Genomic DNA, 25,754 nt, shown 5'->3' with positions numbered 1-25,754 from the left:
GGAATGGAGATGATTTTGTCCGCTGGCTGTTTGGAGCTGGGAAATCAGCAACCTTGAAGACACAGCATGGGTGCGTGCTCCCTGATGGTGTGTGGAGAACCCTCGGGGTACCTCGCTGAGGTCTGAGCACTGCCCTTCCTGCACAGCTCATGTTAATGGTGACTGGGTATAAACTAAAATTACAGCAACCTTATGAAAATGCAAGCGATTCCAAATGTCTCACCAGCAGCTTGGTGTCTTTGATGACGCAAAGCAGCTTGCTCCACTGGCCGAAGCGCTTCTTCCGCAGCAGGAAGGCGCAGATTTTGGCATCCTTGACCAGGTCCATGGAGGCCTCCTCAGAAGGCCACTGGTGCCGGGTTTTTTTCCCCTTCCCGTCCTCTTCCTCTTCATCATATGATTCATAAGAGCTGCTCATTGCATCCGAGTCATAATCTGTAAAAAATGAACACACACTGACAAAACAACGTCTTTACCTTGAAGTTTACCCATGGGCTCAAGAGCATATCATTGTATTTTTAATCACCAAGTAACTGAATGAGAAAGGAACTTTCTCTGTTTAAGGAGAAACACACACACAATGCTAAGACTTGGGCAGTGTAAACTCAGTGGAACGTTGAAGTGCCTACAAATTCTGTGTTTATGAAAACTGTTTCTAGACTGCTCTATATGGACCGGACCCCATGCTGACCCGACACTGACTTGACACTGACTCCCCGCCATATTCCTGCTGGCCGAGCGCTATACTCATTCTGCCGTGTGTCTGGCCGCACAAAACACTTCCCCATGGAGGTCCCCTGCCCTCCCGCATCCACATCTTCATGCCGAAGTCCCCCTGAGGCTGCAATCTGCTTCTCCCTGCGGGCATTCCCCACACGCACATTTCTGACACTCAAGATGCGACCAACGGCCACCTTTCCCTTCTGGGGCATCCTTGGAACTTTCACAGAAATGTACACCTGTCCATCTAATGGTGCCCGCCTCACTCTGTGGCACACTGGCATGTACACTGCTGTGACTTACAGTTTCCCAAACGCATCACCTCTCATTCACCTCAGGTCTCTGCACGTGCCACGCCCTCTAGCAAGCTTCCTGTCCATCCACTCACCCTCCTGCCTTTGCCTGGTAAACGCTCTCATCTTTTGGGGTTTAACTTCCTGATACCTCCTCCAGCAAACACTCCCTGAATCACCAAAGCTGGGTGCTATGGACTGAACTGTGTCCCCCCTGAAATTCAACTGTTAAAGCTCTAACCTCAATATGACTGTACGTGGAGACAGAACTTTTAGGAGGTTACTAAAGTTAAATGAGGTCCTAAGGATGGGGTCCTAATTCCATAGGTCTGGTGGTCTTATAAGGGGAGAGAGAGTGCACGAGAGAGAGAGAGAGAGAGAGAGCACTAGCTCTGCTCATACCAGGTAAGGACACAGTGAGTACCTAGCCATAGTGAGTACCTAGTGAGTACAAGCTGGGAAGAGGCCTCACCAGAACCCAACCATGCTGGCAGTCTAACCTGGACTCCAGGACTGAAGACTTCTCCTGTGGAAGCCACCCACTCCATGGCATTTGTCACTGCAGCCAGAGCAGACTAACACTGGGTCAGATGCCCTTCCTCTGAGTCTGCACACACCCCAACACAAAGTGGATCGCAGCGTGCCTCAATGCTGGCCCCCACTGCAGGCTATTAGCCCCCTGAAGAAAAGGAGGCCATCTTGTTGGAGGTGATCTCCCCAGCAGCTAACAAAGTACCTGGCACAGGGCAAGTACCCAAATCATTGCAGAAGGAAGAACTGCTCAATGTATTTAAATGGTACTGGCAAAGCCCTTGGAAGGACAAACAGCATATTAAAAGTGCTTCCTAAACACCAGCGACCATCATTCCTCTCATTACTTTCAGCTGTGCCAGATGATAGGCTCCCTAGACAGGGTCTGATTCTTCTCTGAATTCCCCTCAGCCCCTAGAAACATCTGGAACACGTTCCGTTCTCAAAACATACTTAAGAGATGAACACCTACACGATAAGTGAATGAGAGATAAGGAGAACAATGGCCAACGTGGTTGGCTGTGCAATTTATCAGAAGTGCCAGAAATGGCAGAGTCTATACAGAAGAGAACTGTATAGGCTCACATTTTCACTCGCTGGAAACCAGAGTTTAACTTGTACTCAGTAATCATGTTTGTTTCATAATTTCCTTACAAAGATTCAATGCTAAGAGGGAGGAACAGAAAGATTAAAGTTTAGGTTGAATTTTCAATAATGAAAAGAAGCCCAGGAGGCCAGGTAAGGGACTCACACCAGTAATCCCAGCACTTTGGGAGGCCAAGGCAGGCAGATTGCTTGAGCCCAGAAGTTCAAACCAAGCCTGGGCAACATAGCAAGACCCCATCTCCATAAAAAGTAAAAAACTAGCCGGGCATTATAGGCCACACCTGTGGTCCCAGCTACTCAAGAGGCTGAGGCAAGAGGATCACTTGAGCCCAGAAGTCCGAGGCTGCAGTGAGCTGTGATCCTGCCACTGCACTCCAGCTTGGGCAACAGAATAAGACCCTGTCTTTTTTTTTTTTTTTTTTAATGCTCAGTCCAGGAAGGATTTTAAGCAAAAGCTAAGGGGACCAAAGAGGTAACTTTGGTAACTACATTAGGAATGGACTGGGGTAGGGACGAGGTAAGAGACAGGAGCAGCTCAGAGACCACGAGGGACGCGATGAGGGGCTGACTCACAGGTTGGGGGTGAACATAACCCCAAGTCTGGGTCACAGGTCTCTGCTCCAATTCTCCCCCATGCTGCTTCACATCACCCCTCAGCCCCACAGGCAGGTTGCTCTCACTGGCTCCACATTCCCCTCCAACACCCACCATACTCATCAGCATCTACACCCACCCAGCACCCCCTGCTTCACATGGCAGCCACAGCTGGCTACTTCAATTTCAATGTTCTTTCAAGTCCCCACATTTCAAGGGGCTTGGTGGATAGGATGCAGGGGTGCCCAGTGGTGAAACACTCCCCTGCTACTGAAGCTCTGCTGGATGGCATGGGAGCGGGGGGAGTGACAGCTTTACAATCTAGGGCAAAATGCAAGCTGGCATGGAGTCGGGCATGGGGGTCAGCACACACAGGGGCACGGGGACGATGGCAGAGAAGACATCACTTCAGAGCCAATGCTTTGAGACGAGCTGTTGCCAACCAAAAGAAGAAGTCTGAGAAGGAGAAACACGATGAGCAAAAGCACTGACAAGCATCAGCTGCTGCCCACGCACGGCGGGTCCCTTCCGCCTCCGGACAGGACATGAGTGAGTCCACAAAAGCCGAGTCCGTGGTGACCCTTGGCTGTGCTAGGAAGGGGCAGGGCACTTCCGGGGCTGACAGTGTTCTACCTTTGACCTGCATGGTGGTTACAAGATGGGTTCTTTATAAATCACTGAGCATATGGTCGTATTTTATGCACCTTCTGGTAAATGTATTTTATAACAAGCGGGTTTTTAAAACGTTGAGCATGGCTAGAACAAGGGTATGTGGAAGGAAATGATGGAACATGAAATGAGAAGATGGGCAGAGGCCAGACCACAGATCACGCACTGTGCTCTGATCCAACATAAACGGAGGGGCTCTGGAGGGTCAAGGACAGAATCCTAGCTTTACTTCAGAAAGATGATTCTCACAGCGGCGAGGAGGGCCATGCAGCCCTGAGGGCTCAGCCCACCTGCTGGAACATCAAGTTCAGTAAATAATGAACAAATGAAGAAAGTATTGAATGAGCAAATTCATTATAAATGGGAAAACTACCTTTGATTTCACTCATTCAACAAATATGTTGTGAGCTCTACTCTGTGCCAGCCACTTTTTAAAAATTATCTATATTTCCATAGCAGTTGCTAGGATAAAGCCACGAAAAGCCAGGCTTGCTCCAGATTTATAAAGGTTTCTCACATGCACCATCTCACTGGCCCTCCCAGCCACCTGCAGATGGGGCACAGAAGACATGAGTCTTACTCAGAGAAAAGGAAGAACGAGGCCGGAAGACTGCGAGATTCATCTAGGAGCACAGTCTTGGTGAATGACAGGACGGAAACGTGAACCCAGGTCTTCGGGTTTTAAATGGAAAAAGTAAACCATCCTGGTAGCCCTTTTATCCCTGGGAACGAGCTGAGCTCTGCAATATGAAAAAGATAATCAAGTTCACTGTCTTGCCTTCTTCTAAGAGAGTAGAAATGACAGACCCATTTTTAGAAAAACCAGCCAACTTAGCAGCAAACAACCAGAAGAATAAAGGATAATGAACTCTAATGGATAATGAACACCGAGCCTAAAGGAAAATGAACTCTCCAGAAAGTATGCTTAGCGATGACCCAATCAAGAGAAGAGACTCTCACTCATTCAGGATCTTGCTTGGTGGCTCCACTAGCTAGAGCCATGACCTAGGACTTTGAGATGTTCACCTTCTGGGGGACTGGTAATGAGGCTGGGCGCGGTGGCTCACGCCTGTAATCCCAGAACTTTGGGAGGCCGAGGCAGGAGGATCACAAGGTCAAGAGATCGAGATCATCCTGGCCAATATAATGAAACCCCATCTCTACCAAAAAATACAAAAATTAGCTGGGTGTGGTGGTGCGCACGTATAGTCCCAGCTACTCGGGAGGCTGAGGCAGGAGAATTGCTTGAACCCAGAAGGTGGAGGTTGCAGTGAGCCGACATCGAACCATTGCACTCCAGCCTGGTGCCTGGTGACAGGGTGAGACTCTGTCTCAAAAAAAATAAAAGAGGTAACGAACACTTTGAGAAAAATTATGAAAGACTCAGAAATGGGCAGCAGGGAAAAGAATTTCTGATTGCCTTCTAGTCCTGTAGTAACTGGTACAGGTACTCACAAAGAGATAAGCAGGAAGGTTTTAACTCAGGGGTACTCAGAGAAGGCACTGATTACACAGGCCCATCCCATTCACATGTCTACACCTCGTGTGGAGTGAGGCAGCAGACCAAAGAGCTAACAACAGAGCTGTGTGAACTCTGTTGAAAGGACGTTGTTGATTAGGAATCGCTCTTTGTATTAGTCAGGACTCTCCAGAGAGATAGAAGCCATAGGAGACTGCCAGATTAGATAGACAGATGAATAGACGGATGGATGGGTGGACAGACAGATGGATGGATACATGGATGAATGGAATGACGGACAGGTAGATGGGTGGAAGGCAGGCAGTCAGGAAGGAAGGAAGGAAGGAAGGAAGGAAGGAAGGAAGGAAGGAAGGAAGGAAGGAAGATTGATTCGGGGCAATGGCACATGCAATTATGGAGACCTGAGAAGTCCCACAGCCGTCTACAAGCTGGAAACCCTGGGATGCTCGTAGTGTGGCTCAGCCCGAGTGCAAAAGCCTCAGCACCAGGGAAGCAGACGGTGAAAATGTCAGTCAGAGAGAAGGCCTGAGAATCCAGGAGGTGGGGAGTGGGGGCGGGCAGCAGTGCTGGTGTGAGTCCTGGGGTCCCGAGGCCAGAATGCCTGAAGTTCTGATGTCCAAGGAAGAAAGATGTCTCCTAGTTCAAGGAAAAGAGAGGCCAAACTGCCCTGCCTCTGCTTCTGTTCTCCCTGGGCCACCATCTGTTCTCTCCGGTGCCTGCCCACACTGAGGGTGGGTCTTCCCCGTGGGGGCCACTCAGACCCACATGCCAGTGTCCTCTAGAGACACCTCACAGATACACTCAAAAACAATGCTTCACCAGGTCCCTAGGCACTCCTCATCTGGTCAAGTTCACACATCAGATTAACCACCACACTCTTCTTCTCCAGAAACTAGCTTCGCCGGCAGGAATCACTGTCATAGTGTCGTTCTGATGAAATTAAAGAACACGCCAATAAAGTATTATTTTTAACTATAAAATGTTCATTCCAGAAAAAAACTGCATAAAAGCAACAGCAATACCATGCACACTGCACACCAGGCACGTCGAAGAGCCAGGAACGGCGCCCTGAGAGGGGGGTCAGGGCGTCACGACTTTCCAAGGGGCCATGCTTTCTCTACACCCAAATTACGCGAGAGTTTATCTTTAAAAGGCACACAAACCACAGACAAAGGTTAAGTGATGAGCAAGTGTCCTCAGGGGAGTGGAGGGCCACACAGACCCGGCCTTTTTGTTTCAATGCACTGGCTTTGCTGAGGCCAGAAGCAGAGACTCATCAGGCCTCCCTCCTAGTTTCTGACCTCACTTTTCAGAGGGAGGGAAGCGTGAGAGACTGGCAGAAAACACGGCTCCTCTAGGGCAGGGGCTGTGGCCCTCCTTCCTCTTGGGGTCGAGTTCTAAGCACATGGCTGAGCAAGCACAGTATTAGATGTTTCACACACACACAAAAAAAGTGTTGAAACTGAGTAAAGAAAATCAATAGAACAAAGGAGGCAAAAAAGCACAGCCCTTCATTTATTCAGTAAGTGTTTACTGAGCACATATTACCTGCCAGATGCAAAACAGACAAAAGCCTTGGTCCTCTTTGGTCTCACACTCGGGTGAGGGGGAAAGAGAGGACAAACGGACTATCAGAGGGTAGGACATGTCCACATAGCACAATGAGGAAGTAGGGCTGCTTTCCGGAGCTGCTCCTTCAGGCTCCGATGTTGTTTCAGAAGAATGATGACAGTGCTTTGCAGCTGTGTCCAGCGTTTTCAGACTCACAAAGGGCTTTCCCTGCTATCCTTCCAGCTGCCCCACACAACTCTGTGAAGGCAAGGCATTTGGAGTGGAGAGAGGTTCTCCATCTCACACCCTCACTTTGGCCATATCATTTTCTACTTGAGACTTTTATAGGATCAAAATACAGAAGCTACTTAAGGATCACAAAGTTTTGCACAATTCCTATCCTTCTGTATTACAGATTTCCCACTCTTTCATGCTGTTGTGATCGTGTAAAAGGGCTGGGGTGGGGGCAGTGAGCAGGGAGGAACAGGTGGCAGGTAAAGGGGTGAGGAGAGAAGTCTTCAGAAGAACTTCGGCTTGAACTCTGTGTGCGACTGGAAGTCACCAGAAGGTTGTGAATAGAGAAGAGATCTGACTTACGTTTCAAAATGGCCAATCTAAATCCTAGATCTCACTCTGGAGGAATATAGCAAGTCATTTAACTTATTTGTCTCACTCTGGAGGAATATAGCAAGTCATTTAACTTATTTGAGACTCAGTATCTTTAACATAATCTTGTCTCTCAGAGTTACTGTGAGGATAAAATGAGGAACCAGGATAGCTCCTTGTGAACCTGAAACCCCAGAACAGGTGTAGCATGCTGTGCACATGACCATCCAACATCAGGGCCTGAGGAAGTGAGGCATCATCTCCAGACACCAGCTGTATCACATGATGTATTTCACTCACACATACCCACACCCCATGGAATCAGAAAGGGCATTTCAATCAATCCCCCTGACGGAGGGAGAGGGGAAGAGGACAAAACAGAGAAATCCGAAGGCTGAAAATAAAACTGAAATCTAAGTCTGAAATCAAAACACCCAATGGGCATTGTAGGGAGTTGATGCCATGTCAACGTAGCTAAACTGGAACACCCCTTCCATTGCTCCGAACGGTCTGGAGTAGGGTTGGCCACAAGAGAAGCTGTGAGGGATGTGGAAGGAGAGAAGGAAATAGCAGGCCCGTCTCTGAGGCCAGCACAGAGAGCCAGGCCCTGCTGAAGCTCCAGCACACTGCTCACCCTGCTGGTGTGGGGCAGCCATGGGCTCAGCTTCCCAAGACGCTGCAGGCTCCACCCACTCCAGAAGGCAGGAGCAAGCAAGTAGCCCTAGTCCTCTGACTCCCTCCTCCCTCAACAACCATTCCTGATCGCTGCTGAATGGTTTGGTTGGATGGTCAACACTGAAGAGGAACGTGATTAATAAACAGGTAACACGGTGGGAGTGGGGGCACACGCCTGTAATCCCAGCACTTTGGGAGGCTGAGGCAGGTCAGGGGTTCAAGACCAGCCTGGCCAAGATGTTGGAACCCCATCTCTACTAAAAAAACAAAAATTAGCTGAGCGTGGTGGCCCATGCCTGTAATCCCAGCTACTTGGGAGGCTGAGGCAGAGAATTGCTTGAACCTGGGAGGCAGAGATTGCAGTGAGCTGAGATCGCACCATTGCACTCCAGCCTGGGCAATAGAGTGAGACTTCATCTCAAAAAAAACAAAACAGGTAACAAACAACTGGTCTGCAGAAGATGCTGTCAACAGACCTTCACAGATGGGTACATGATGTAAACAGACTCAAAGAGGACCCTGATACTCGAGTAAACACCGTGACTCACTGTCTCTACAGCAGTCAGCCTCATTCCCCAGACTTCTGCCCAAATGGGCTCATGTACATGTGGACCTGGTGGCAGGGATGGAGGTTATGCATGGAACTTGGCAAACACGGACTTCACTCATGGAAATTCATCCGCCTCCAGGTACTTCCGAGTACCCTACCTGCAAACAGCAGAGGCCAACATCAACCTCCCCGCCCCACCCCCAGGCCCGGACGCCATCCCTGGGATATCAGCTAGCACCTAATGGCAGGTTGTCATCACTGGTCCGCTTCCACCACAAAGAGATCACTAAAATAAACTTGCCTTCCGGGTCCCCATGGCCTTAGAGAATCAACGCCCTGCTCTGCGTCATGGGATCCCCACAGCATTGCTTCTGACCAGGGAACGCACTCTACAGCCACTCAAGTACATGACAATGGGTTTGAGCTCAGGAAATTCATTCATCTTGCCATAGTCCCCACTAACCTGAAGTCACTTACCCAATAGGTCAAAATAATTTTTTCTGAATATTCAGTTATAGTGCCAGCCAACTGGTGACACCTTGTGGGCTTGGGGGCAACAGACCAGAATATCTTCTGGCAGTATTCCTTCTGACTTGGTGTTGCTGTTTCTCCCACAGCCCAGATTCACAGTCCAAGGATCAAGCGGTGAAACAAGAGGAGATTCTTCTCACTGTTACCCCCAGTGACCCACTAACAACATGTTTCCTTTCCTTCCCTAAAATGCTGGACTGCACTGGTCTAAGGCCAAGAAACGGCAATGGTTTCATTAAACTGGAAGCAGGAACTGCCACCTGGCCACACCAGGCTCTTCATGTCAGTAACAGGCAAAGAAGCAGCTCCTGCCATGGCTGAGGTGACGGACCCCAACCGTGAGGAAGCTGTGACCCCAACCGTGAGGAAGCTGTGACCCCATAGTGGGAGTAAGGAAGAACGTGCAGGGGCACTGAGAGACCCCACTGAGTGCCCCTCTGTGTCCTCACACCCTCTGATGAAATGTAATGGAGTCATGACCATCCAATACAGAAGTGCTACTGAAGGCCCAAACCTTTCAGGAAAGGAAGTCAGATCACCCACCAAGAAAAAAACCACAACCCACCAAGGGGTTTGATGAGGGCAGTGGGACTATGAAAGGAGCAGCAGAAGGAAGTGATCCACTCTAGCCATGAACACTGACCAGGTGTGGAGACAGCCTGTTACAGGCTTCCCTTCCTTGTTTTGTTAAGAATGTAACTCTGTATATAGAAACTAATTCTTCTTCCCCCCTCTCCCAGGCCCCTACGTCTCACATAAGAAGTGCTTTAGGAGTCAGTGCTGTGTTAGTATCTCGGAATTTAGGTTACGGGCTCTAGAAGAGAATGGATGTCACCCGAATGTTGGACAAAGGGGCTCTGTCTCCTCTGTGAGGAGCTAGGGAGTTTCCCGTCCCCCAGGCGATGATGGAATCACTCAAGCATGCGCTGCTCGTCTCTACTGGGAAACTCAGCGTGGCTAAAAGAGGTATGCATGGGTGCCAAGCTGACCAAAGAGAAACTGTGGTGGTTTTCTACTGTATCTGCCTAGCAAGGCCGGAACCACACTTCCCCACTTCCCTTTCCTAGACGATTCTGGGCTAGGGTGGCCTCGAGAGAAATCGGGAGTGATGTGGAAGGCAGAGGGGAGCCACGGCCCGGACTCCGCATGTCAGTGCGGGACAGGGACTGCTGCGGCTGGCATGGGCTGCTGCTGGTCACCTCTGTCATCAAGAGAGATGCGGGCTCCAGTCTGTCTGTCCCTCCTCTTCCCCATTCCTCATCCAGCCTGACCAGACACAGCAGAAACTGCCTTCTTCCAGGGAAGAAGTTCTCACAACTGCACACGCTCTCCTTCCTTCAATGAACTCTTCAATCCATGACATTCGAAATGGTTTGGCTTCTCTGATGAGACCATAACCCACAGAGGTTCAACAAAACCATCTCAAAGTTTGCATCTAACTGAGGGCGACATGACCCTGAACTGAGCTGACAAGTCAACCCACGGCTGTTGTTCTTCAAGGGAGGGGCGGCTGCGTCCTGGGGCCGCCAACCGAGAGTCCTGCGGCAGAGGTGACTGGAGAAGCCGCTGTGTGCCATCGCTGATGTCTCCTCATTCCCCAGGCATCAGTTCCTCGCTCACCTTTCCTTCCGGACTCGGCGGCTAGGGAGCAGAGGCTCCCTGAAGAGGCTGAGCCACCAGCTACGTGCAGCTCCTCAGAATGAAAATTACCGACAGCCCACAAAATCAGTCACTCTGCTTCCAGCCTTGAAAGTTCACTGCAGGGGGAAGGCCAGAGACAAACGTCCCAAATGCTAGAAAATAACCTAACAAGAAAACATACTTGTCTTTACTCACTGCCATTACAAAGAAAGGAAACAACGAAGTTCTGAGTTATACCAAGACATTTAATTTGTTTTCTAATTAATCTACTATCTTCTTAAATAGTTGACAAATTACTCCCAAAACCAAAAAATCCATAACCACCTTATCAGGGCTGTACCTTTTCTCATCCAGCGAACAACAACTATTTACTGACACTCGGCCCAGCCTGTGCCCAGCCTGCTCCAGAAGCTGTGGAGGCAGGCAGGTGAGCGAGAGCGGCCCGCACCCTCAGGGGCGTGCAGTGCAGCTGGCCCGGCTTCTCCGCATCCCGTCCCCACACTCAGAAGCATGCCAGCGGGGAAGCTCCCGTTACAACCTCCTTCCAGCCATCAAGACAGAGCCTGCTTTGGTGGAACAGCTGCGTCCACAGACTGCCAAGAAGACAAAGATCCAAAGTGCAAAGTCTCTGTGTGGCAGGGAACAGTCAAACAACTGGGGAAAAGGACAGCGACGCCCTAAGAAGACAGACGAGGCCGAAGACCACGCCCAGAATATCAACACACCAGAAGCCTTCTGAGTACAACCAGCAACCACTCTGTCACTTGCTGCCCAGCTATCTTTTTTTTTTAAAAAGCAAACTGGATTCTGTAAGTTGACATATATTCAACTATTCAACTTTATGAGATGGTAGCTCCCTGCCAGACAGATACTGAAAGGAGACACACAGCAACAATTAAATAAAAATAAATTCTGGATATTCAACACCGGCATGTCACGCTTTATGCGAACTTGAAGCTGGGTACCAACAAACGGGTAGCTCTGAGCGCCACCAGCAGGTGACTAACTGGGGCCGGGAGAACTAGGGCTTAGGCAAAAATTGTCTAACACAACCCGTACCCCAAGAAAAGAGAAAGCCGGACGTCTATGACCGAGATGCGTATTTGTGTTGTACCCAGCTGTTTCCAGCCCAAGAGGCAGGCTGCTGGAAACTGTTCTCATCGTGGCAGGATGGGTGCAGCCCAAGAGCATCAAGGACTAAGGAAGTGGGGGCTGCAGCACGCACCCAAAAACATACCACAAAGAGCCATTTCTCTTCTGTATGCTGATGCCTGTCGCCACAGCAGTAAGCTTTCACTGCCTTTGAGACACGAGGAAGACAGCAGTTGGAATAAACAGAGGCTTGTGTGTGAGGCACTCGGTGTCCTTCTCAAAACCTTTCCTCCATTGACAATCTCTTTGGGTTCAAAAACAACTTGGCCCATGTGTTTATTGCCCTGTTCTCCTTCCTGCCCAGGAACGGGACAGGCTCCGCAACAGTGCCGCAGACCACAGAGGCAGCGCGGCTGGGCAGGGCTGGCCACTCACTTGATGTGATGTATTCTGGAGCTTTTCCGGGGCTCAGCGGCACGGCTTCCTCATAATAACCTTCTGGGAGGGAGGATGTTGGCAATGGTGGAGGCCCACTGTCAGGAGGCTGGGAAGAAAGGAAAAGCAACACAGAAATTAGCATGACCATTAGAAGGAAATTCTGTATTTCCAATTAGCAGATGTGGCCAGTCTTTTCCTCTTTCCTTTGTAAAGTCTCTCAAAAGAGAACCTCATCCTGCGAAGAGGCTTGGGAGCCAGTCCTGATGCGTCTCTCCCACTTTCCTGCGCACATCCACGCCCCAGCCCGGCTGCACGCCGTCCAGTCCGCACCGAGTCTCCAGGTTCAGCGTGCGTGCAGCAGTCTCACTGGAGCATCCGCAGCACGGAACTCCCCTTCCCCTACGTAGGACTGAGCCTGCTCAGACCCTGCCCCGGGGTCCGAGACAGCGTCTGCGTGCCCCTTGTCCTCATGCACTCCACACACACCAGCCTTCGCTGGTCTCAGACGCTGACTGAGATGCCAAGGCCCTGCCACAGGCGGTGGGCTCCGGGGACACAGACGCTCAGGCGCACCAAGCACCTACCACAGAGTGAGCTGGGGAGCCACGCTGGCTGAGTGCATGAGTGAGGCTTGCCCACATTCTCACCATATCCCTGCTGCGTGCTAGGAAAGTTTTTAAAAAGCCAGTCACCTGGGAGCCACTCTCTAAAACAAACTAGAAATGATTCTCCAGAGATGGAATCCATTCCTTGTTAAAACCAGTCCTGTCACAGCTTTTTAACACACTCAGATAGTGAGGCACTCTCTGGTTGTAAAGCCACAGCCTTAGAACATGGAAGAGCTGGGGGCTCATTCCACACCTTGGGACAACCTATGTCCCACCTGGCCTTCAGGACTCCGATCAAGTCCCCTCTTTTCTTAAATGTTCCTGACAGCTCTAATCCACCCCATTTTCTCCCTCCTATGACCATCTACAGGACTTGCTGGTGTGTCTCTCACTGGTCCTCCTGCCAACAGGGACAGCTGAATGGCAGGAAAGCCAGCATTTGCCCAGTGTCTGCTATCTGGCCAGCACTGTGCTAGGCACTTCTGCACTGGCTACAGGAGTGTTAATCGATCCACACAGGAATCCTTTAGGGCACAGGTTCTATTACCTTATATTTTACAGATGCAGAAACTGGGGTTCAGAATCTAAACCTGCTCAAAGTCAGACACTAGTAACTGCCAGCTGGAGTTTTCAAACACCAGGTCTGCCTGTTAAGGACCTTTTCAATATTCATATTCTCTCTCCCCTCTTTCCTATGAATAGCATGCAGCAATTTCCCACTACCTAGATTCTGTAAACAAACTGGGATGAGGTCTGTCACCTGGAATGGAAGAAAGCAGAGGCCCCAAATTGAAATCTCCTCAGTTACAGTTCCAAGTAGGACAATGTTCTATTGAAATTATGGGGCTGTTGTGTTTTTTCTAATGTTAACCCTCCGGAAAGTGTGACTCCATTGCTTTCTATGTAACTCATCTCTGAAGCCAAGAAGTCCTTTGTGAATGACTCATCACCCACTGCAGATTCAACCCGGACTGCCTCTCACCAGATGAAGAGGAGAACTCACTCCAGATCATCTGCACAATATTCCTTCATGGACTTCCAGACAGTTACCTCCCTCCCGCCCCCAGTCCTTGTTCCTGAGGCTAAATAACTCGAACTCCTTTGCACTCCTATCAGAAGCCTGGCTTCCCAAACCGTCACCATTCTGTGGTGTTATGCTGGACCATCTCCAGGTCCTCCGTATCTCCATACAGAGGCAGCTCTTCCAGCAGAACCTGACACATGGTGCCCAGCACCAGGCGGGGTCTGTACAGGAGGCCACATCCCATTTAAAGTCTCTGCTGGTTGCTTTTGGAAAAGAGCTGCTTGATTCACTGAATAAAACTGAGTATCTTTTATTCATGAAACAGAGGGTGTTCCAACTTCCTTCTGGCATGGTCAAACAATCAAATTATTCATGTCCTGGAAAAGCACGACAAATAGCTGAATCAAACAAATGTCTGTGAAATAGTACAGGTCAGACTCCCTTCCTGAGTGCTGCAAGGAACTTACTCTCTGAATTGTAGGGGTTCTGAGCAGACACTTTCAAAGCCTATTATTGGTGGTCATGTACTTGGCATAACCTTTTGAGTATGCCCCTTAGACCCAATAATTCCACTTCTAAAAATATATACCAAAAAGGTCAATTGGTCACATGAAAAAAATATATATATATAAGGATGTTCAATAAGAGTTTGTTTAGTAAAATCCAAAAACAATCTACATGTTCAAGAGAAGATTGCTCAGATATATTGCTATATCCACAGACAGACATTTAAAAGGCCAGTCCATGTGTACAGTCATTCACTTTAGAAACCTCTACAAGATACCGCTGAAGGAAAGAACACAGGTGTACTATGATCTCTTTACATAATGTGTGTGTTTATGCTTACATATACACAAAGGCAGGTCATTCACCAAAAGTGTTAACAGTGGTTGCCCCTTTTTATATTCAATCTGGAATGCTTCCATTTTCTGCATAGTATGTCATTTTAGAAATCATTTTAAAAAATAAAACTATTTTCATTTTGAAATAATACTCCTCAGAAAATGATACTGCTGGAGAATCACTCCACTCTCAAATACTACTTATCCTTGAAATCAGCCACAGGGTTTCAGACACTTCGGCTTGTTAAAGTCAAACAGGAGAAGAGCTGAGAAGATGAGCAAACTGTCACTGACTACCACTCTTTTCAGAGGAACAAGTCTTTCCAATCCTTTCCAATAGGGAAGAATTCACTGAAAGCACAATTCATGGAATTTTCAAAGGTACACAACAGGGGAGGCAGGCTTCCAACAGGGGCCATGGGAAAGCAATGGCCAGGCAGGAAATAACAGAGTCTGGTGAAGGGTGAAGACTCGGGCACACAGCCACATCACATCCAGGGCCGGCTTGTTCCTGCACTTCTGCAAACTTGTCAACACTCCACGTCCCCATTCCCTCATCTAAAACAAGGGCATCAGGTCATGACAACTTCTAGTGCCCGCCCCAGCTTTGAGTCCAATTCCAGCATTCTTAGAAAGTTTCAGGTCCACAGACAACAAAGCCAACTTTACCTCTTCCAAAATTCCATTGAGAGCCAACCCTGTGTCCTCCCAAAAGGATAAAGGATGTGCAAATCTCTGGGCACAGCAAGTCCTTCAAATGTGCTACTGAATGGCAGCACCACACACCACCGTGGAATCAGTCAACTCTCCCTCACTATCAGGAGAGACCCAGTCTGTGCACACATCCGTAACACGTCCTACATCTGTCCCCACTGTTTCCTGTGCTGCCACTCAGAAAACACAAGCTAAGAAAACAAGGGTCGTTGGGCTGGATGCAGTGGCTCCCGCCTGTAATCCCAGCACTTTGGGAGGCCGAGCTGGGCGGATCACGAAGTCAAGAGCTAGAGCCTAGCCTGGCCAACTTAATGAAGCCCCATCTCTACTAACAATACAAAAATTAGCCAAGTGTGGTGGCGGGCGCCTGAATCCCAGCTACTCGGGAGGCTGGGCCAGGAGGCGGAGGTTGCAGTGAGCCGAGATCGCACCGCTGCACTCCAGCCTGGGCACAGAGCAAGACTCCATCTCGGGGAAAAAAAGAAAAAAGAAAAACGAGGGTTCAAAGTCTAACCACCACGGCATCTTTAGACACTTAAAAAGAAATATGAGAAGCTACCCTCCTCAGAGAACAACTGATCTTCACCCCTGCTATACCCTAAAATAAGAAAGAACCTGCACTATGCCAGTGACTAGGGAACTCTCCAATTCACTAAAATATTTCTCCCTCAAGTTAATACTTAAGTAAAAGCTCCTGAACCTTTTAATTTAGAAAATCTTATCTACCTTCGGGTATTGTAAATTTCTCCCATAAGGTCTCCATCTTGCACTAGAGAAAATCAGTACTTACACAACAGCACAGCCATCTAACCTACGCTTGCAGGCTTACGGTACTGGCCATAATTTTAATTCCCATCTTTTGGAAAGGAAAGCCCCTCGGTGTCTGTCATTGCTACTTTAATAAAAAGCGAATTCTTTAAACACAAAGAGAATTCACAGAGAATTCTCTTTCCAATAATAGTAACAATAATGGCCACAGTGGGAGGACTGCTTGAAGCGAGGAGCTCAAGACCAGCCTGGGCAACACGGCAAAATCCCACCTCCACACACAAAAAATTCAAAAATTAGCTAGGCATGATGGTGCACACCTACAGTCCCAGCAACTAGGGAGGCTGAGGTGGGAGGATTGCTGGAGCCCGGGAGGCCGAGGCTGCAGTGAGCCATGATCGTGCCTGGGTGACAGAGTGAGATGCTGTCTCAAATCAATCAATAATTATGTTTGTAAAATGACATGGCATAAAAACAGTGATAATTATTACCGTTATTACTACAGGTCAACAATCTCTTCTCCAAAATGCTTGGGACCAGAAATGTTTCAGATTTTGATTTTTGTTTTGTTTTGTTCTGGATTTGGGGATATCTGCATTATGTACTTACTGCTTGAGCATCCCAAATCCCAAAATCCAAGATCCAGAATCCTCCAAAATCCAAAACTTATTTAGCACTGACATGATGCTCAAAGGACATGCTCACTGGGCATTCTAGATTGCCAGAAGCAGGATGCCCAACCTCTACTGACCATTTGCCTACAGTGTGCCAGCCACTGTCCTGGGATGCTTGATACATATTTTCTTTCATTCAGAAAATAACACTCAGATGTCAGCATCTCAATTATGATTTCATAGATGAGGAAACCGAGACTCAAGAGATTAAAGACCCTGCCTGGGGCTGGACATGCTCATCCACAGAAGTCAGCCAGAATGGGCACGGCCTGCTGACCTGGAAGCTGTGGCACAGCAGTGTGGCATCTGTCGCTTCTGCAGCCTCAGCACCTACCCCACAGGGGCTGAGTGGACAAGATGTAAGGAAGGAGCCAACAAACCGACCAACCAAGACTGCACGGGTCCAAACCTTTGGCTGCCAGATCACACAGCACAAGCAGAGGCGCCGTTTCTTAGAAAGACTCCCCTCCCCGCACCCAACATAGACCCAGCACCTTCCCACCTTCTGCTCACCTCACGGCAGGCTCTTTGCCCTGTCTGATGCTCCCCACTGCCTTCCCTACCCCTACCTCAATCTGTTGCTTAGTCCTTTCCATGAGAAGCACCAATCAATGACAGGATCTGATCTTACCTGAGAAATACATACACCTAGGATGTGGAATCCCTTTCTGACTTTAATTTTATATATACAATGATACCTCTAGACTCTGTTTTTCTGGTAAAAGGGATTAAAATCTGTTAAGAGTAACAGCCAAAAAATACGTAATCTGAAATAAGAAAATCAGGGCTCAAGTTCCAATTCCATGTATATTGGCAAAACCCTTTTCTAAGTGATGTGAGTATTTTAGGAGCACCCTGTGGCATTCATGCCATAATCTAAACTTCCTGTGCTGCTGCTCATCTGCAGGAAGGAACCCATGCCGCTGAGGGAAACTGAGGATTGGATCAAAGCCATTTGCAATCGATAATAAAATGTTATAGCTTAAGCTGCAAAACTGGTTTCAACCCTAACACTAAGAATTCTGGGTACAAACTCTTCTCGGCGAAATGAAAGTCTTTATCCAAATTACACCCCCTTCCGTTGTGATCACTGTGAAGTCTGCATTCCACACGGACTTCAGTCAACACTGGGAAGATTGTCGCACATATTTTCCTCAAGTTTCTCCCCTTTTACTTATGCATGACAAAGAATGAAAGCCCTGTGGGGCCATGACATCTTCCCTCCCTTTCCACCAGCAGGCAGGCATCCGGATGGAAGGCAAGGCAGCCCACCAGGGGCGTAAACAGGAGTGGAATCCAGCCACAAAGTGAATTGAAAACAAAGATGCCACTGCGATTAGACATGAGCCAGAACTCTGAGATTCCTGAAAGATGGGTGAAACAGGCAAACAAGACGGCTCACATCCACCAAAGCGTCACATCTGACGCCACAGGACAATGAATGCTTCTCTTGTTTTAAATCGTGGGCTTTAGCCCCAACTCTGCAACTGGTAAAAGAGCCAATTTTGTCACATACTCTCAAAGAGCCTTGCAATGTCATCCGTCAAACAGAGATAACGAGGCTGCTGTGAGTACCTGAGAAAGAACGAAATGCAATCGATGAGAACACGGAAACGCCTGGTATCAAAACTTCCCTGCTGCAGGCCAGGTGTGGGGCTCACACCTGTAGTCCCCACTACTCAGGAGCGCATGGAGAGAACCACTTAAGCCCAGGAGTTCAAGGCTGGCCTGGGAAACATGGCAAAACCCCGTCTCCACAAAAAATACAAAAATTGGCCAGGTGTGGTGGTGTACACCTGCAGTCCCAGCTACTCGGGAGGCTGAGGTAGGAGGGTCACTTGAGCCTGAGAGGTCAAGGCTGCAGTGAGCTGTGATCATGCTACCGCACTCCAGCCTGAGCAACAGAATGAGACCCTCAAAAAAACAAACAAACAAAAACTTCGCTGTCCTAGAGACAGAAAGCAGATCGGTAGATGCCAGGGGCAGGAGGCAGGGGAGTGGGGGAGAATGGGAAGTTAGTGTGTTAAGGGGACAGCGTTTCCGCTTGGGAAAAACAGGGAGATGGATGGTGTTGATGGCACCACAATACTATGAATGCACTTCATGGTATTTCAGTTATTTTAAGTATACTGAACTGTACACTTAAAATGATTAAAATGCTTTTTTTTTTTTTTTTTTCAGATGGAGTTTCACTCTTGTTGTCCAGGCTGGAGTGCAATGACACGATCTTGGCTCACCGCAAACTCCGCCTCCCCGGTTTAAGCGATGCTCCTGACTCAGCCTCCCTGGTACCTGGAATTACAGGCATGCACCACCACACCCAGCTAATTTTGTATTTTTAGTAGAGACAGGGTTTCGCCAAGTTGGTCAGGCTAGTCTCGAACTCCTGACCTTAAGTGATCTGCCTGCCTCAGCCTCCCACAGTGCTGGGATTACAGGTGTGAGCCACCGCACCTGGCCTAAAATGGTAAATTTTATCTTATAGGTATTTTACCACAATAAAAGGAAACTTCACTGTATCTGCTGGCATAAAAAGGCATCAAATTTACATAAGCTTTGGCCCTCAAGTGCCAATGAATTAAGCTGCTCCCTGCTACCCCTTGGAACACGATGTAACCTCAGGCTGCTTGTCAAATGAAAATATGTCAAGAAAATGCCTTGATCTAGAATTGTATGTATTGCAGGATAGCCCCAAAAGGAGCCTATCTTGCTCTTTTTTCTCCTCAGCCATGGAGATGTGAGATATCCCTAGCTGAGACACAATGTGACGCTGAAGAAGGGTGGGGGATGCCGCGCAAACGACGCTCCTACGGTGAGACCCCGTTAGCGAGTGGCTGCAGCGAGCTGGGCAGTGGGTCTCAGCAGCCAGCGTCAGCACAGATGGGATCCATTTCCCAGGACCTACCTGGACTCGCCTTTTCAAAGGCTCTTTTAACACTTGCTGCAAACGAAACTCAATCAGTCTGATAGTTGCACAGCTCTCCCTTGAAACAAAACAAGAATATTTTGAAAAGCACAGGCCAGGCACAGTGGTTCACACCTATAATCCTAACACTTTGGGAGGCCAAGGCATGTGGACTACCTGAGCCCAGGAGTTTGAAACCAGCCTGGGCAACATGATGAAAACCCCGTCTCTACTAAAAATACAAAATAATTAGCCGGGCATGGTGGTGTGTGTGCCTGTAATCCCAGGTAATTGGGAGGCTGAGGTGGAAGAATCACATGAACCAGGGAGGCAGAAGTTGCAATGAGCCCAGATCGCACCACTGCACACTCCAGCCTGGGCAACAGAGCCAGACTGTCTCCAAAAAAAAAAAAAAAAAAAAAACAAAAGCACAGCACAGCTCTCCCACAAGCCGTTTTTTGAATAGGTGCATATTTTAGACTATCTGAGTCTCCCCTTGAAAAGCCAGGGAGAGTAAGTAGAGTACAAAACATGCTACAGCCCACACTTGTGACTTCCAAGGTTCAGAAGTTCTAGACTTCCACACTGCACATATCTAATCTCTTGCAAGCACGTCCAAGGACACATTAGCCAGGTGGGAGAAAGCACAAAGTCACACAGGGCGCCTCAGGCTTTGTTAAGCACTGAATACAGGTATGAAGCACTATTACACACTAAAAAGGATAACAAGGTAAAAGATAACCTATTCGTTAAAGAGTTTATAATACAAAACACTATGACAAAAGGCAATATTCAATTCATGCCACAAAAGAGGAGAAAATCCAGTGCAGCTGTGGTTCACTGCATGAGAACCGGAGCCTAGCTGAAGTAAATCGTACACTAACAGTCCTTCAGTGGCGTACTGCTGCTTTCACAAAATTCCCAACTTCCCATCACAACACACAGGTCCTTTGTAATTCAGCCCCTGCAGAGAATTCGGCCTCATCTGTGGATTTCCTGCCCAAATCCCATTATCCAGCAAGACGGGGCTACCTGCAATGCTCCTAGTGCAACTGGCTGTTTCTCTGGCTTGTGCTTTAATTTACAGCACACCTCTGCCTGGCACAGCTGCCTACCCGTTCCATCTTGACCTCATTATAAGCAAATTCTCTTGAATCGATTCACCAATAGCAAAATGACCAACTGGCCAAAAGTCAATTCGCTAAAGACAAACTGAATGTACTTATTGACTAGCTGAATCCCAAATTCACTAAAAAACTATCAGAAAACTACAGTTGAGCTACCTTAACCAAGCCCCACCTCCCTGACTCACGGAGTTGACAGCTGCTCTATTCTCCTGTAAAACACCCTGATATCCCTAAGATGCTAAACATTCATGGCTGCAGGCTCCTCTCTGAGGTGTCTACAAAAACCATCCCACCTGTTGAGTTGTGTATTTACCAAGAGTCAGCTGCGTTCTTTAAATTCTTATTACTATAATTATTTACTTGAATTTGATCATTACATAACAAACCAATGAAAAAAATGAGTACAAAAGGCAAGCTGATGATTCTCTGAGATGCTTTAGAAAGGTTCAGTCAAAACAAACCGGGCAGGGCACAGTGGCTCATGCCTGTAATTCCAGCACTTTGGGAGGCCTAGGCAGGACGATTGCTTGAGCACAGGAATTCGAGGTTGCAGTGAGCTATGACTGCGCCACTGCACTTCAGCCTGGGCAACAAAGTGACACCCTGTGTCTTAAAACAAAGGAAAAAAAGACAGGGCAACATGCATAAAATTCTAGGGATTCTAAGCTCAGATTGTTACAAAAACTGGAAATTACTAACAGTGTAACATACGTATAGAGTACACAGAAAACACCAGCCAAAGTCCATAAGTAGCACCACACCAAAGCATGTGGCTCTTGGCTTACAGCAAAACACAGTGGTTTTCTGGGGAGTAAGCACGGCTTAGACGTCCAGGGAAAATCACCTTGCGACTCATGCACTAAGCATCAGGAGGGAGAAATCACCCGCTGGCAAACTGTTACTCAAAAAGTATTCATGCTGGGTGCAGTGGCTCACGCCTGTAATCCCAGCACTTTGGGAGGCCGAGCACTTTGGGTGGATCACGAGGTCAAGGGATCGAGACCATCCTTGTTGACCGGGGGGTCAACATGGTGAAACCCCGTCTCTACTAAAAATACAAAAAATTAGCTGGGCATGGTGGCGCATGCCTGTAATCCCATCTGCTCAGGAGACTGAGGCAGGAGAATTGCCTGAACCCAGGAGGCGGAGGTTGCGGTGAGCTGAGATTGCGCCATTGCACTCCAGCCTGGGTAACAAGAGTGAAACTACGTCTCAAAAAAAAAAAAAAAAAAAAAAAAAAAAAAAAAAAAAAAAAGTATTCATTTAGGTATGGCAGCTCACAACACTTCAATCGTTCACGTCCACCTGGCGTATTTAAAGCACACGTTAATGTGGACCTTTTTAGAATTTTCTCACTTTCACCAGCATTCTTGATTGGCCAGCTTGGACTATACCAGCAGAAGAGCCTCTTACGTACCGAAACCCAGTCTAGCTTGTCATTTGGCTACCACAGGCAGGAGCAGAGCATAGGCCAGGGGAGAGCAGGAGACAAGGAGAGGGGACGAGAGAGGGAGAAAGAGGATGAATGAATGCGTAAGTAATGAACTACATCTGAGGACAACACAGAGGTGGACTGTGGTAGAAAACGCTGACCAGTCAGGAGAACTCTTCGTCTGAAACTGGCATCCCTCCGCTCCACCCAGTTGGCACATCAGGGACATACGGTTTGGTCCAGAGCAGGTGGGAGGGCACTTCAGCGGCACTAGAGAAGAGTCCATGACTGTCACAGGACAACTGCTACTCTTCCAGCTGCTGCCTTCGTTTTAGTCTGGGGCTTTTTTGAGATGGAGTCTTACTCTGTGGCTTAGGCTGGAGTGCAATGGTTCGATCTTGGCTCACTGCAACCTCTGCTTCCTGGGTTCAAGCAATTCTCCTGCTTCAGCCTCCTGAGTAGCTGGGATTACAAGTGCCCAACACCACACCCAGCTAATTTTGTAGTTTTAGTAGACATAGGGTTTCACCACGTTGGCCAGGCTGGTCTTGAACCCCTGACCTGAAATGATCCACCCACCTTGGCCTCCCAAAGTGCTGGGATTACAAGCATGAGCCACCACACCCAGCCGGTTTTTGGTTCTTTGAGACAGAGTTTCACTCTGTCACCCAGGGTAGAGCGCAGTGGTGCAATCTTGGCTTATGGCAACCTGCACCTCCCGGGATCAAGCGATCCTCCGACCTCAGCCTCCTGAGTAGCTGGGACTACACTGCATGCCACCATAACCAGCTAATTTTTGTATTTCTTGTAGAGACGTGGTTTGCTATGTTGCCCTGGCTAGTCTTGAACTCCTGAGCTCAGGCGATCCATCCGCCTCAGCCTCTCAAAGGGCTGGGATGACAGGCAGCCACCGCGTCCCGCCTCAGCTGCTTCTAATTGTTCTCAGTTTCCCCTCAGTCTCAGAACAGCTTTCCCGATATGAAATGTGAAGATGAAACATAAGACCCATCACAGACAGGAAAGCCAGAGATTCCAGACAACCTTACTAAGAAAAATGAAAATAAACCAGAAGATGAAGCCAGAAAATGGAGGAACTACTGATTTCCCATCTAGCTCTTCATCTTTTAAATTAACAATTATATACTGCTGGACTTTAATATCACATTGTATCTAAAAACAGCAAAGGAGGCCAGGCAGGGTGGGTCACACCTGCAATCCCAGCTACTTGGGAGGCTGAGGAGAGAGGACTGCTTGAGTCCAAGATGTTGATGCTGCAGTGAGCTACGAATGAGCCACTGCACTCCAGCCTGGGTGACACAGCAAGACCCTGTCAAGAAAAGAGAAAGGAAAGAGGGAAGAGGGAAGAGGAGGAAAGAGGAAGAAGAAGAAAGCAGAAAGAAGAGGAAAGAGGAAAGACAGGGGAGGGGAAGGGAGAGACAGAGAGAAGGAGAGGAGGGAGGGGAGGGATGGAGGGAGGAAGGAAGGAAGGGAGGAAGGGAGGAAGGGAAGAAGGGAGGAATGGAGGGAGGGAGGGAGGGGAGGGGATGGAGGGAAGGAGGGAGAGAGGGAGGGGAGAAAGTGTGGGAGGGGGGGAGGGTGGGAGGGGAGGAAGGGAAGGGACGGTGGGAGGGGAGGAAGGGAGGGGAGTGGGGGGAGGTGGAGGAGAAGGGCAGCACCAACGGCCTCATCCACACCTAGTGAACCAGAACCTGCACATTAAGATGCCCAGGTGGTTAGCAGAAGGTTACAGTTTGAGAAGTGCTGCTCTAAGGAGTGATTAGAGCACAGGACTTAAATATATCCTAAGCACTTGAGACATATTCACTCTTCCCATCTCCTGGATAATCCTGAGGCACAGAGGTTACATCAATCTCCCCAAATCATATGAGGAGTCTGGGGCAGCACCGGGGCAGGAAGCAGGCAGCCTTGCTCCTGGACTCCCCGCATGGCTCGCAGCCCCCCTGGACTCCCCTGCAGCCTGCGGCCCCCCTGGACTGCCCCCGTGGCCTGCGGCCCCCCTGGACTGCCCCCGCGGCCCGCAGCCCCCCTGGATTGCCCCCGGGCCCGCGGCCCCCCTGGATTCCCCCTGCGGCCCGCGGCCCCCTTGGACTGCCCCTGCGGCCTGCGGCCACCCTGGACTCCCCTCGTGGCCCGTGGCCTCCCTGGACTGCCCCTGGGCCCGAGGCCTCCCTGGACTCCCCCTGTGGCCCGAGGCCTCCCTGGACTGCCCCTGCGGCCCATGGCCTCCCTGGATCTGCGGCACACTTGCGTCTGATTTGCTGCCACACCTTTGAACTTGTATTGTTGGGAAAAGCATAAATTTGAAATAAATGTTGCAATCTCTGCCCTCTCTACTTACTATGTGATGTTGAACAAACCACACACCTTCACTGAGTCTCAGCTTTCTTCTCGGAAAAATGGGTGCACACACGCCTCTCCAGATAAGGAGAATGTCAGGGGCTCTTTGAGGCTGAGCTGTGGGAGTCAATGAGTTGTGATTTCTGGTGGCGTGTGGCAGGAACCCGGTAAGTGCTTGTTTCCCTCTGTGCCCGCTGCAGTCCAAGACTCTTGAACACTGTACCAGGCCCAGGCAGAGCGGGCATGAATGACAAACAGCCCTGCCTGCCCACAGTTCCTATCCTGGCAGAGAGATCATCAGATGATTCATACTGAAAGCAAACATAGAAAGAGAATTGCGGCTGATTTTGCCATAATTTTGAATGACACTCTGAATTCCCTGAGTAAACAAGTTAGAAAACAGGAAAATATAGAAAAAGCTGAATGGTACATAAAAAGTTGCATATGTGAGCCTCGCCGGATCTTTTTAAAATAACAAATTTTGAATTTGAATGCATAAAACTAAAGTACACATTCCTGAAATATGTACATCTTTTTCTCTCTTGGAAAAAAAAATGGACAGCTGACTTCTAAGTTAACCCCAGAAGAAGTCTAACAATGACTATTAAAGTTTCATAATAAGGTATTCAACTTCAGAATTAACTCAGAAGAGGGTCAAGTCCGCAAGGTCTACAGACACTTTCATCTGCTAAATACCCTAAATTTTGTTTTTCTTAATCTGATGTAAGAAAAGATGTCTACAGACTTGTAGCTCCTGTTGTCTGCAAAGAAATGCCAGCTTCCCAAGGGAAGTCTACCCTTAGAGACTACCAATCAGCTGTCACTAACAGCTTCTCAGCCTTAGAAATATACTGAAAAGAGTGCCTCAAGCAAAATAAGAGCTCCATTCTTCCACACTGGGCTTCCATCACAGGCCTCTGGAGCCCGTAAGTATCCCCAGGCCTCCATCAATGACTGCTGCAACTGGGACCTTGACTCACCAGCCAGGGCTGAGGGATCTCCGGCAGGGGCATCTGAGGAGGGGCCGGTAGGCTGTTGGCAGTCTCCTGCTTCTGAGCATGGTCCTTCACGTCAAAACCTGTAGGAGTTAACCAGAATCACAGAACTGCATGAGGGTGGGGTAAGAGTGGTATCACTGGCAGCTATCAGCTCCTGAACCTGTGTTGAACACTGCAAATATTTATTTTCTCTAATCCTTTACAACAGTCCTGCAGGGTTAGGTATTATTCTTATTCTTCTCCATTTTACAGGTGAAACCAACAGCTTAAATAAAAGAGGAGGGGAGAGGAGAGGAGAGGAGAGGGGAGGGGAAGAGAGGGGAGGGG

The 25,754-nt window shown here is 48.7% G+C and overlaps 1 protein-coding gene across 2 annotated transcripts in view; it reads right to left on the bottom strand.

Moving 5' to 3' along the window:
• The window catches only part of AFAP1 (actin filament associated protein 1), a 169,021-nt gene that overhangs the window by 76,291 nt on the left and 66,976 nt on the right, over positions 1-25,754 (bottom strand). For both annotated transcript variants that reach the window (XM_017539084.2, XM_017539086.2), the window contains exons 3-5: positions 25,410-25,507; positions 11,975-12,083; positions 224-435 (exon numbers count right to left, since the gene is read on the bottom strand). In XM_017539084.2, the coding sequence (XP_017394573.1) occupies positions 224-435; positions 11,975-12,083; positions 25,410-25,507 (419 nt within the window). The remainder of the gene's footprint in view (positions 1-223; positions 436-11,974; positions 12,084-25,409; positions 25,508-25,754) is intronic.

Source organism: Cebus imitator, unplaced genomic scaffold, assembly GCF_001604975.1.
Source record: "Cebus imitator isolate Cc_AM_T3 unplaced genomic scaffold, Cebus_imitator-1.0 Scaffold117, whole genome shotgun sequence".
NCBI lineage: Eukaryota > Metazoa > Chordata > Mammalia > Primates > Cebidae > Cebus > Cebus imitator.
The sequence above is the reverse complement of the archived record's forward strand: the minus strand, read 5'-3'. Positions and strand labels throughout refer to the sequence as shown.